At 51.9% G+C, this 12,732-nt stretch overlaps 3 protein-coding genes across 3 annotated transcripts; 1 reads left to right on the top strand and 2 right to left on the bottom strand.

Annotated features, from left to right (window-relative positions):
• Nucleotides 1-270: 270 nt before the first annotated feature.
• On the bottom strand, nucleotides 271-2,241 carry MGYG_02231 (carnitine O-acetyltransferase; the record flags this gene model as incomplete). The annotated part of the gene is made up of 3 exons (XM_003174652.1): nucleotides 271-403; nucleotides 470-2,132; nucleotides 2,205-2,241. The coding sequence occupies 3 exons, from the start codon at nucleotides 2,239-2,241 to the stop codon at nucleotides 271-273; spliced, it is 1,833 nt and encodes a 610-aa protein (XP_003174700.1).
• Nucleotides 2,242-3,142: 901 nt separating this feature from the next.
• Nucleotides 3,143-6,100, bottom strand: MGYG_02230 (hypothetical protein; the record flags this gene model as incomplete). The annotated part of the gene is made up of 2 exons (XM_003174651.1): nucleotides 3,143-4,385; nucleotides 4,449-6,100. 2 exons carry the CDS (start codon nucleotides 6,098-6,100, stop codon nucleotides 3,143-3,145), a joined length of 2,895 nt encoding a protein of 964 aa, XP_003174699.1.
• A 4,717-nt stretch (nucleotides 6,101-10,817) lies between these two features.
• MGYG_08964 (hypothetical protein) lies at nucleotides 10,818-12,339 on the top strand (the record flags this gene model as incomplete). Its single annotated transcript, XM_003174650.1, has 3 exons — nucleotides 10,818-10,929; nucleotides 10,993-11,779; nucleotides 11,832-12,339. The coding sequence occupies 3 exons, from the start codon at nucleotides 10,818-10,820 to the stop codon at nucleotides 12,337-12,339; spliced, it is 1,407 nt and encodes a 468-aa protein (XP_003174698.1).
• Between the last annotated feature and the right edge of the window lie 393 nt (nucleotides 12,340-12,732).

Here is a 12,732-nt window from a genome sequence, read left to right as displayed (position 1 = left end):
CAGAAAGCGAAGCGATCAATGAAGAGGTTTTTGATATCGTAAACCCAGAATACTCAAGGTCTATTGGGTAATAGATTTGGCTAACAGTAGAAAAAGACTGCTATGTATGTGCTATATAAAGTGAAAAGAGAAGAAGAAATAGCACCTAAATTGTACAGAAATGGCTTATATGTAGCCCCCTTTTTTCCTTCGTGCTGAATCCTGAACTCCGGGCAGTCTCAGGAAATGCACGAAACAGTGTTAACTCTATGCATACATAACGGGCTTTCTCTACAGCTTGGCCTTCTCGCTCTCCTTAAGGAGATCGGGCATCAGCATGTCTCGGACCTCGCAGGCAGCTTCGTTGAGGTAGAAGCTCATTCTCTCTGCGCCTATCTTCTTGCAGACGATGTTAAATTGGAGGCTACAAATCACGTTAGTTCACGGATCGGTACTAAATATGATATAGCGTAGTTAATAGGGGACATACCTGTTCTCATTAATCATGTATGCGATTCCGAATCCTTCATCGATAACCTGGCTCCATCCGTATCCGTTGAAGTATTCAGAGCTAAGCTGGCTAGTACTCAGGAACCAGGATCCGCTGTAAGCGTATGTAGGGTCCTTGAAGAGCGAAGGAACCTCCTCGCCGTCACGAATCAGCTTCTTCAATCCGAAGAGATGTCTGTCGACCCCCTTTCCAATACTGGCTTCAGCAGTGTACTTGGAGTGAGCTGCAACAGCGGCGCGGAACAGCTTAACAAGCTCCTCTCTCGACACGGATGGGTCAGCCTGGGCTTTGCAGAAGGCTACGCTGTCGTCCGATACGGAACGAGTGGTTTCGGTACGGCCGAGCTTGTACTTGCGAGTCGAGGCGGATTCATAGGTAGGTCTGTTCTTGCCGTACATCTTGAAATAGGCGAGCTGAATGAGCATCTGGACGTAGGCATCTGGGCTGCACTTGAATTTCTTGATGAGGCCCTTTCCGTAGGCCTGGAAGGCCTGGACACGGAGCTCATGCTTGTTGATGAGGGCTTCGAAGTCCTTGGTGGCTGTGGAGATGTCCTCGAGGATAGTAGGGTTGAGCTCGAAGTTGAGAGGCTGGGGTTCGGGAAGGTTAGAGCGGATAGATGGGTTAGAGTAGTCGAGGCCGTTGCTGAAGATGAGCTGGTTGACGTAGTCATTGAGACGGTGGGTAGGGGTGCCGTCCATCATGGAGTGTTCGCCGATGAATCCGGCTGTGCCATTCTCATTGATGACGAAGTTGAGCGGCTTGTCGTACCAGCGGTTGGCGCCGTCTCCGTGCCAGTAGACGTGGGCACGCTCCTCGAGGGTGACGGGAGATGCATCATCGAGGCAGACGAAGAACGAGGCGCTCTCGATAGTCTTCAGGGCGTCTTCGTTGGCAGGGCTGGCGGCCAGGAGCTTCTTGCGGGCGGCAGTCCAGAAGTCACGGTTGGCAGAAGTCAGGGCTCCCACGGCGGGAACTCGCTCGGCCTTCTTGATGATGGTTTCGAACTGTTTCTGGAACTCGGAGGTGTTGAGCTGCTGGCCATTGATCATGGTGGGAACCTTGAACATCTGGTTCTTGCGCATGACGATGATATGCTCGTTGCCCTTAGCCGGGTACTGCTGAGCGTAGTCTTCGCCATCAGCGGGGATACGGCAGCAATTGAACATGTACTGGTACGAGCTCATGGCCATGGGCTCCTTGCGGAGGTACTCTGGCTCAAGGGATCCATCATCGACCTGCCTCTTGAACTCAAGAACAGAGCTGGTGATGGCAGCAGCCCGCTTAGCAGGGTCCCGTCGTTGTCTGTCGTCTCGGTACGAGTAGAAGTAGCTGACGTATGGCACAACGGGGTCACGGTAGGCCAGGTAGGCACTCTGATTCCACCACTCAGACAGCCAGTTGTCGGTCTTGGGGTCCTCGCTTCGAGCAATCAGGCGCTTCTGCAGGACTTCACCTTCACCACCGGGCTTGATGAAGTCTGACACTGCCTTCTCTGTCTTCTTGTACTCCTCGGCGGAGAGCAGCGGGTGTACTGACTTGAGATACCGCCGTCCAGTCTCCTCTAGCGTAGGGACAGGCAGCCTCGGCAGCGAGTCTTCAAAACGAAGCATCTTTCCCTTTGACAGGTCCTCCTTGTACCCTATCAATGCGACATTAGCCAGGCCATCCATCTCATCCGCTACAGAACTCTTCGTCTCTCTTTCCCACTCACCTGCTGGTACGGAGGAGGCAGCACGTCGAGGTGCCATTGCTTGCAGAGACTATTGCCAACACGTTAGCTACATACAGACTAAAGCATACAACCAGTCTCTTTGTCCAGCGACAGGCCCGGAAGCCTGATAACGATTCCGGGGGGGAATAGGGATAACCACATACTGTGAGACGAGGAGAGGGGCGGGTTGCAGAAGCACGTCCAAGAGCAGACAGACGGCCTCTTACAGCAGCAGTGAACATTCCCAGGTGGTCGAGCGGTCTAGTGGGAAAGATTCAAGTATCAAGACGAGTCTGCCAGCGAAGAAGCAGAAGCAGAAGCGGAAGAGAGAGGAAGAAGAAGCAGTTCGATGGAGCTGGCTTCGAGTGTTTTATTATTAAGAGACGAGCTGCTCGTCCTCCTTTCATCCTCGGCTCAAGTGCTTTGGGCGGGAGGAAAAAGGAATTATATGCAGTGAGAAAGGCGCCCTCGTTTGCGCCACGCCAGATGACCAGATAACATGACGGCGGATTTCTCCCCTGCTTCTACCCAACTACACCCATTCAGCGTCTTCAGCCGTCGGTTTTCACCTTATTTCCTACTATCAAAGCGCTTTTTGTCTTCATTTTTGTAATATATGAATATAAGTTTATTAAAAAAAGACCAAAAACATGCCGGGTCACCTGACTTTTCGCCGAAAAAACTTCCGAACCTCGGCTGTTTGTAAACTTTATTAGTAATACAATTTTTATGTACTTCACAAGGGATGAAGAAAAGGAGAGAAACGAGACGACGACGATGAAGACGAGAAAGTGGATAGAAAGACAATAGAAATAGCTGGATGATGATAATGATGAGATAGTAACAAGATGATGTCGCTTGCAGAATAACAGATGTAGTAGAAAACAGGAATATGAACAGGAAACAGGAAAGGGAAAGGGAAGAAGATATGGCAGATATCAGGACACTGGTTCCACGGCTGTTGATGTCGAGGTTTCCATAGCTGGGGTCTCGTCTGCATCCTTCATGGACGTGTCAGGGTCGGGTTCACGGTTGGAAGAGAGATGCAGCTCGACACCCTTGCGGCCCTTGAGACCGGCGGGAGTGCAGATACGGCCGGTGCGCATCATGTTTCGCAGCCTCTTACGACGGGCCTCTCCTCCTCGCTCCTCGCCCTTGGATACACCCTCGTCCACCCAGGAGACCTCTTCTACCTTGAAGCTCATCCCGTCGTGGTTTTTGCCCCAGGAACGCGACTTGAGGCCGTACATCACGCTGCTGTCGTACCGTTCCAGCGTGGGTAGGATCAGCAGCTTGATGTGCAGGTCCTTATTTGGCGGCGGTACAGGCGGGCGCTGTTTACCTTCTGCTGGCTCGGCAGCCGTCGGTGGGGGTTGAGGGGCCTCCGACTGCGCCGTTGAGGTTGGATCGGATCTGGTGCTGTTGCTATGAATGGATGGAGCTCTATTGGAGGATGGCGTCGTCTTTCTCTGCGCCGTGCCGTTGCCATTGGTAGTGGCAGTGGCAGTGGCATTTGCGGTGGAAGACTTGCGATTTTCTTTCAGCTCGAGGTTGAGCATCGACACATCGACATCTTCCGCCCACTCGCCCCGGATAAAGCCAGAATGGATGGCTGCTGCTACCGGATCGGAGTCGTCTGTGTACACGCCAGTCCCCCATAAAGCACGGCGAGCACAGATTTCCTCACGATGGCTTGGATCTATGCGGAATCGAGGCACACGGATCGTGAAAGTGCAGTTTTCCTTTCCATCAAATCGTGGGATCGGTACGGGAGTAGAGCTATATCCAAACTTGGATGCTTCAGGCGGTGCTCGGGAAGACGGCATTTCAATGCGTGGAGCGTAGAGCGTAGAGCCTAGATGATAGCGAGGGAAGTGTGCAACACTTTTTAACAGCGGCTCTAGATTCACTGTGGTGTTGTACTCCTTGAGAGGGGCGGCTGGAGGAGTCGGGTGGTGATGATGCGGGATACCGCCGCCAGGAGCTGCTGCTGCTCTTGGGCCATGATGATGATGATGGTGGTGGTGGTGATGATGTGAGGAGGTACCGACAGCTCCTCCGGCCGCAGCAGGGCCATCTCCAGTGCGAGACTGAGGCCTGAAGGGCGCCGCAAGCTGCGGCGGACCTTGACCTCCTGCAAAGAGAGCCGGGTCTTCGTCCGTTCGGTGTCGATGATGGTGACTAGTAGTATAGGTTAGCAACAAGTACCAATACAATTTTACATCTTGGCTAAGCAGCACTTACTGATGGCCGCCGTGATGATGATGATGGTGGTGTACATGCCGTCCTCTTCTTGCAGCTCCACCGCGAGCTGCCCCAGTGCCCTCCCCTTCTTCCTTGCCCTCTTCCTCCTTCACTTTTCGACCGCGTCTGACGCTTCCTGGCGCGGAAGCGGTACCTTTTCCAGCACCAAACGAGCCCTCTCCGTTCAAGTCTGAATTCATCGACCGATCGCCATGGTTCCTCTTGAACGGACTCGACGATAGCGGCGTTGAAGGACCACTTCCTCCCAGTGACGCCGAGCTGGATACTCCAACGCCGCTGCCAATACCAGAGAACACTCGGCCTAGCTCGCTTTTTATACCTGATTCGGTGGCTGGGTCAATAACCTGGGCTTGGGCGCCTTGCACTGCCTGTGGAAGTGGTGATGCCCTCCCGCCCCGTTTCGCTTCTGCATTTATGTTTAGCACGCTTTTATGATGAGGGGGCTCCTCCGTGCCTCCACGAGTGCGTCCTTCGTCCGCAAACGAGCCACCAAACGATGATTGCGGACCGGTTGAACCTGGTGTCGGCGAAAACATGCGTGGTGGATTTGATGGTGGAGGTCTACTCCGGCTCATAACCGGCGACGAATCGCTCGAAGGTGTTGCGTCTTGGCGAGAATGTAGCTGGGGTTGGCCGGGACCGGGGATGGAGCGTGGAGCCGTTAACTGGGAGCCCAGCGACTTTGTGTAATTCTGAATCGATCCAAAGCCGTAGCCGGAACTTGGCTCTGCGGTGTTGTAGCGGGTTGATTCAGGTGATACACGGGGGTAGTTCGATTCCCAAGATGAACGGTGAGATCGATCGCCTTCGTGTTCTGGTGCATGAGATCCATATCTATGGGGCTGGTGTTGGTGTTGATGTGGCTGTGGTTGCGGTTGTGACTGAGATTGGGAATGCTGGCTGTGGTGGTGATGGTGATGGTGGTGGTGAGAGTGTTCCTGAATGCCATGTTGGTAGGGTTGTTGCTGGTCACGATGTTCCTGTCGATCCTGCGAGGGATCACTAAACCTAGAAGATGGCCGCGGAGGCGGTTCTAAACTACCCGGGTACCCATGCTGTTCTCGCTGGCCACTCGCCTCCTTCTGCACCCCATCTGAAAATCCGGGCGTCAGTCTGACGGGAGGACTGAACTGCGGTGGTCGCGACGGCGGCTCCTCCGATCGATGATGGGGTCCTGGAGGATTGGCTCGTGGTCCCGGTCCTCCCAGGCTCATCCGTCGGTCGTGGTGGTAGGATGGATCTGAGTAAGCGTTCCGGGGGGATCTAGGAGCTGTGAGCTGTGGTTGGGGTGCGTTGGAGGAGGTCTGCCGAGGCCCAGAAAATCGCGAATCATCCGTGGTTGACTGGGGGTTCCCGGACGAACTACCTCCGGATCTTGACCGGTAGGGTCGGGGAGTAATTGATTTTACAAATGGGCCGCTGTCCGGGGTGTGTGATCTTCGGAAAGGATGGTAGTCTGATGATATCTGCCTACTCGGGCCGGAAGGCGGTGACATGGACGGTGGTAGCGAAGCAGGCTGTGGTGGTGGCGCAGTGGTAGCAGATACCGTAGGCCGCGAATACATCGAGCTCGTCGTGCTCTCTCGCGGCTGACGCTCCGTATCCGAACCTAGCATCGACGATATCGACATGCTACTGCCTGGCCGATGTGCCGGGTTCATGAGTTCTCGCGAGGCAAAGGATGGAGGTATCGAGGGTGGCTGAGAGGGTTGAATCGCTGGCCCCCGGGGAGGGTAGTGCTGCGGCGAGGACGGCGGAAGCATCTGACGGCTAGAATAAGAGCCTGCGGCTGTGTGTTGTTCCGGGTGTCCTGGTTGAAGAAGAAGCGGATTAGCTATCTGGCGTCATCTCCCCAAACCTCCCAAAAACAGTAGCCGTCCTCTCCCAGCAGTAGTAGATCGAAAACGACCACACATCCAGGGGGTTAGAACTGCAACTCCGGAACCAATAGATGTATGCGACCCGTCCCCGTGGATGCGGAAGCGCGGTGCGGGTATTTCTTCTTCCTCGTCTGGCTCGTCTTTCGTTGGGAGAGCGAGCGAGGCGATTTCCTTAGTCGCGTTCGGGTTTCAGGCTTACCTGAATAAGCAGACGAGCTGCCAGCGCTTCCCACTGATATCCTGCGAGCCTGGTCGTGTTGCTGCGGCGGATGAGGCATCTCTCGTGGGATTGACGACGGACCTAACGCGCGGCGCAACCATCAGCAAACAGTTTGTTCGTGTCGGTTCTTTGGCTGCTCCGTCTTTGCCAAACAGAAATAAAAAAAAAAAAAAAAAACAACTTTGGGGAAGGGGAAAAGTCCGAGTCACGGGACCAGCGCTAAAATGCCAAGCATTTATGCGCCAGAAGCGGACTAGCGAGCTTAAACCTTAAATGGTTAGCGCGGTCGGCACGGACCATCGGGGGGGAGAGCCGTGCCAAGCCTTTTCGAAAGGGGAAAGAACAAAAGGCGGAGAGAAAACAAAACAAAGACAGAAGGAATAGCGAGAGGAGCGGAAAGCGGAAGGCGGTAGGGGAAAGCGCAAGAGAGAGGGCAAAAAGGGGGCGGAAGGCGGAGAGCGCTTCCTCTCCTTCCCTCTCCGCTCTCCGCTGGCAGAAAAAAAGAGCGGTCTGCCCAGGCGTCTCTTCTTGTTTTTCTTCTTCTTTGTAGTTCGTCCGGCTCGTCCCGTCCACCTGGAGCTGTGCAAGCCAGAAGAAAGCAGCAGCCATGGTCTCGTCTGCGATGCAATGCACATCAAAGGCAACCGTCGTTTTGGGAACCGGCCAGAGACAAACAAAACTCTATGTTCATGCAGACGGCAGATGGCATAGAAAAGAAAAGAGAGGACCAAGAACGCAGGAAGAAAGATATAGATTGCCCTACCTTCTCGGCGAACGCTCACCCCGTTGGGAGCTGGAGCTCCTTTTGGTTCCTCTGCTTCATGTTTGCCAGTTGTTGTCTGCTCACGCGCTGGACCATCTAGCCTCTGTCGTAGCGCAGGTTGCGTCTGGTGGTGATGGGGCGGGTGCTGCTGCTGATACTGGTGTTGATGCTGCTGCGTATGCGAGGGTGGATTATTATCGTGGGGAGGGTATGGGTATGCCAGCGCGGCCGGATGCGGTGGATGATGGCGCGAGGAGAAGTGACCGCCTGATGGTTCTCGCCGTGAACTTGCTATCGGGTCGAAATGCGGCTGTTGGGCATGGCTCGTGGGCAGAGACGGTGGCGGATGGTGGTGTCGAGGCGGGAGAGACGAGCTGTGGCCGTCTCGAGGCCTACCGTACGCTGAATGTCGAAGGCCATACGCTGACTGTGACGGATCCATTGGGGGAAACCAGGGCGAGTTGTATATATGGATGTTCTCGAGCGTGTTATTCCAACTAACGCCGCTCCAGGTCGAAAGATTTTCAGCGCAGTTTGTTAGGGACGACTTCTTTTCTTTTTCTTCTGCTTTTTTTCCTTCTTCCTCTCCTTCTCCTTTCTTTTTCCTTCTATTAAATTCCTTCTCTTCTTCTGCCCTTTTTTCTTTTCTTTTCCTCTCGTTTTTATTTCTTTTTGTTGGTTGTTGTTATTCTTTTTTCTTGCTCCCTTTCGAAAATTTTCTCTTAGCTTGCGATTCCGTTTGTTTACTCGCGCGCAACTCTTGGGTCCAGGCTCTCGTTTGGATTTTGCTTGTGGGTTTGGAGCTATCCATGCGTCTGTAGTTCGATAGTCGATAGTCGATAGTTCTTATCGTAGCTTTGCACTGGGGTCGTTCGGCTGGCCAAACCAAAGGGAGGCAGAAGAGTAGGAATGTGGCGCGAGGAAGAGATGGATGGCCTCTGGAGTGAACGACAAGAGGAAGAAGAAGAAAAGAAGAGTGCGGAGGTTACACACCAGCAGATGCAGGCCGCGGTTGGCAAACTTGTCATTGCTCCCTGGTGGAGTTAGCGATGCAGCAGGGAGTCCACCGCATATTAGCCAGCCTTAGCCTATAGTTAGCTATGCTTGTGCATGTATCCCTACAGCGAACGTCTAGGTACTCCGTGCTGTCCTCTCTCTTCTTGTTGTATAGTGGGCAGTCTTCCCATGGCCCAGAGGGATCATACAACAAGCAAAACCCTCACGAGCTACTCCTTTCTGCTGTAGAGTGTGTATACACCCTGGTAGCTAGACTAAGCTAGTATCGTCTCGCTGTCGTCTTGGTCCTCCTGGCTCGGTGTATCAGGAGCTTACCACAAACCGAAAACGAGCCGGAAGCGAAGAGTAGTACCAAGGCACGCTCGAGCTGTCAAGCTCCATGCTGACAACAAACCAAACAAGCAGCAAATGATAATATCGTTTCGACAAAGCTGGCGACTGTTCTCGGGCCAATGACTTCGTTCCCCGTCTGTTGCGTTGTTGAGAGCCGGTTGTGGAGCCCTGAGCACATCGCCGAAGGACGCTAAATTTACCTAACCTAAGTAACTTAACGGGTAAACTAGCTTGATCCCTGCTGAATGTTATGTTTGTTTCGTAAAGGTTCGACAAAGACCAAAGACCCAGCAAGAGAGGCCCCCGTCAGCTTATGCCAGCGATATCGTGTGTCACGGCTTTTCCTGTGCGGCGTGTAATGGGGGGTCGTATGCCTTGCTGATGCCCGAGCTGGTGCGGAACCAACTGATTCGCTCCATTCGGCCTATTCCCAGGGGGGGACGCACGCACTTGCATCAAAGTCCGCGACATGGAACAAGGTGGAATTAATCTTTTTTAGCATTGCAGGGCCGCCGGATTTAGGCTTTTCTTTCCTTTTCTTTCTTTTTTCACCTGCAGATCGTCTGCGAGCTCTTTTTGATGCGTTGTTGAGCACAAGACTGATATGACGAGCATGCATACCATTTATCTATACTCCGTACTTAAAGATAATCCAACTTCGACTTTCGCCGGATGTATCTGCAGCTAAAAATCGCTCGCTCTGATCTGCAATCCCTTCTACTGTAGGACCATAGCAATTGGAACAGGCCACTGCATTCATCGTAGGACTTACTTCACCATGCACGGCTCTTTTAAAATAGGAGCGAATTCATCTTATGGCTTGTGTGCAGACATATTATTTCATGTGTTAATATACTATATTATACATTATACATTAGTAAAGAGATAATACTAAAAATATGGGGGGAATATATAATTACCGTGCCTATGTTTTGGATGAACATGTTCCCGATTTGCATATTGACTCGAATCTTCAAATCTCTCATTCTCTCACTTCAAGCTTCTTGATAAAAGCTCCTAAATTTAAATCCAAGGAGCCCTTGGATCGTTGCGGGGCGTTGGGGGGAACGGGACTGCGCGCCGGGGGCGAGGTTGACCGCATGCTGGCATCCTTTACCCCATACTCCCATAACTCTCTCCTGCAGAGCAAAAAAAAAAAAAGAAATAGGCTCATCACGGCATCAACAGCACAGGGAGCTAGCCGAATCTTCCTGTCCCCGTATGGTGATGCGGAGATATATACCGATACGTTCCCCTGCCCAGCTGAGGCAGCTGAGCTCCCCCTTGCCCCAGTCGTCTCCCATTCCGTGAGTCTTTCTTTGGCGTGCTGCCTCATATCAACTACGCGGTCCATATTCTTCTTCGTCATTATACTTGCCAGCCTGTTACACGAAACAGTGGCAAGCTGCATGGTGCTGCAGAAATACTTGCTAATGCATGATCTCTCCCCCTTAGCTGGTTGCGCTTAGCTTGATGAATCCTCTGCACTGTGCACACGTCTTACCGCAATTTTGGCTTGTTTTTGGATGTGCAGTGACGCGATAACTATCAACGTCTAAAATGTGGCATTAGCAATATATCCACGACACCCATGAGGACAACCCTTTTCGAGGAGCCGCCGTAAAACCGGAGTAAAAGAGGAAGAAAGGCAGCACACAGCAGAGTAAAGTTTCGTATATCACTCTCGTCTCTATTCCGATTTATTCTAGCCAACAACATGATAAATATATGTGCCACCAGGGATCTCTCTGTACCTGGAGCCTCCCGAAGCGTGTTGCGAGGACAGCATAATGACGCCCGATTCCACAGCATGGGTTGTTCACGTTTGACAGCGTCACGGCAGACGGCATATCGAGGCCATGACGATGCTGCCGTCTAGCTTCTTAATTGATCTGCGATGGCCTATACAGTTAATGCAGTTCATGTGTAGTAGTTGCTGTCGTTGATGTCGAGATTTAGTTTCCGTCTGGCTTTTGAGCCTCACATGATCACTTTCCAAGTTCAACTTCAACATCAACGTCCGCGGTAAAAGCGACGACAAGCAGGGTGAGATGAAGAGAAGAAGAGAAGAAGCAGTCAAGGAGCAGCTGTTGTTATTTGAATAATCCGATACCCTGTAGGTACTAGAGCCGCCGATGCTGCCTCTACCATGCGCCCCAAACTCCAGCTGGAGCAGGTTCCGGCACCAGCTCAGCGCTGCCTTCAACGGCGTCGACCCTCGAGTCTTCACGGCGTTTTGGCTATTCGGTAAGTATGAAACGGGCGTGTGGTTTTCCAGTGGAATGTTGTCTCTAACCATCAATACTGTAGGGTTAATAAATAATGTTCTCTACGTCATTATTCTCTCTGCGGCACTCGATCTCGTCGGTCCCAGCGTACCCAAGGGCGTTGTTCTACTCGCAGACGTGGTCCCGTCCTTCTTCACCAAGTTATGCGCACCATATTTCATCCATATCGTTCCTTATCCTGTCCGTATACTCATATTCGTCGCGCTATCTACGCTCGGCATGTTTTTGGTTGCCCTATCGCCAGCCTACGACGCCACTACTGCCGGTGGTTCAATAACAACCAAGATGGTGGGAGTAATGCTGGCTAGTCTATCTAGCGGTGGTGGGGAGCTCAGTTTTCTCGGTCTCACCCATTTCTATGGGCCATTTAGTCTGGCTGCATGGGGTAGTGGAACGGGCGCCGCTGGGCTAGTGGGAGCTGGTGCCTATGCTTTGGCTACCACATCCTTTGGCTTCTCGGTCAAGACGACCCTTCTGGCCTCAGCACTTTTACCGGCGGTGATGGTGATAAGCTTCTTCGGTATACTGCCAAGAGGGCCGATGCTGCAGATGAGGAATGGATACCAAACTATTCAAGAGGTTGAGAGGGGAGAGCATACACGGGAAGATATGCAGCCAGTAGCCGATGAGCCTCCACCACATCCTAATGATGGGAGGGAATGCCTACTTGCGGATCCTGCTGCTGCTGCTGCTGCTGCTGCTGCTGTGGACGACGACGACTTGAAGCATGCATGTCCACAGGATAAAGGCCTATCATGGCAGCTGTTCAAAGCTAACCTAAGCCGTGCTAAGAGTCTATTCTTTCCCTTGTAAGCTGGACCACCGCATTGTTTGTTATAACCTACTAACAAAGTGCGACAGCATGTTTCCGCTTTTACTCGTCTATATCGCAGAATACACCATTAACCAAGGTGTCGCACCTACCCTCCTGTTCCCACTTAAGGAAAGCCCCTTCAAACACTTCCGCGCTTTTTACCCAACATACAATGCCATCTACCAAGCCGGAGTGTTCATCTCGCGGTCTTCAACCCCTTTCTTCCGCATCCACGACTTGTACTTCCCATCGTTTCTCCAGGTATTCAATCTTGGCCTACTGACTCTACACGCACTGTTCAACTTTATACCAAACGTATACATTGTTTTCGTGGTTGTCTTTTGGGAAGGCCTCCTGGGCGGATTGGTATATGTCAATACCTTCGCGGAGATCACGGATCGCGTACCGAAGGAGGAACGAGAATTTTCTCTAGGAGCAACCACTGTCAGTGACTCGGCAGGTATTTGCATTGCAGGTCTTTTGAGCATGGTTTTTGAAGTTTGGTTATGTAATTGGCAGGTTTCCCATGGGCGAGATTATTGCCAGAAGACATAGACTTTACCGTCTACTTGATTTTTGCCTTTGTCACAGACTTAGCGACGGCGCCAACGATATTTTTTTTTTGGATCTAGTATAACATAATAACTTCATATTTAATATACTAAATATGAATCTTTCGTTGTCCTTTTATTAAATTGCGATCGCGATGTGACGTAATACTACTAACTAGTTGGTATCACATGCGGGTTTTTTCACATGCTGGCGCATGTGAAATCCTTCGATTCTACACATTTCAAAGAAAGGATTTTAGCCCACGATGGAAAACGTGAGGCTGAAGACAAAACGGTTGCTATCCTGGGGTTGAAACGGTAAGAGGAAGCTGGGGATATTAGATATTATTTTATTCTATCACTTTGTTCAGTCTGTCTGCCTCGGTGCTTGGTGATG

This window comes from Nannizzia gypsea, genomic scaffold (genome assembly GCF_000150975.2).
Source record: "Nannizzia gypsea CBS 118893 supercont1.2 genomic scaffold, whole genome shotgun sequence".
Lineage (NCBI taxonomy): Eukaryota > Fungi > Ascomycota > Eurotiomycetes > Onygenales > Arthrodermataceae > Nannizzia > Nannizzia gypsea.
Note: the sequence above shows the minus strand (reverse complement) of the source record. Positions and strands in the feature narration are given on the sequence as shown.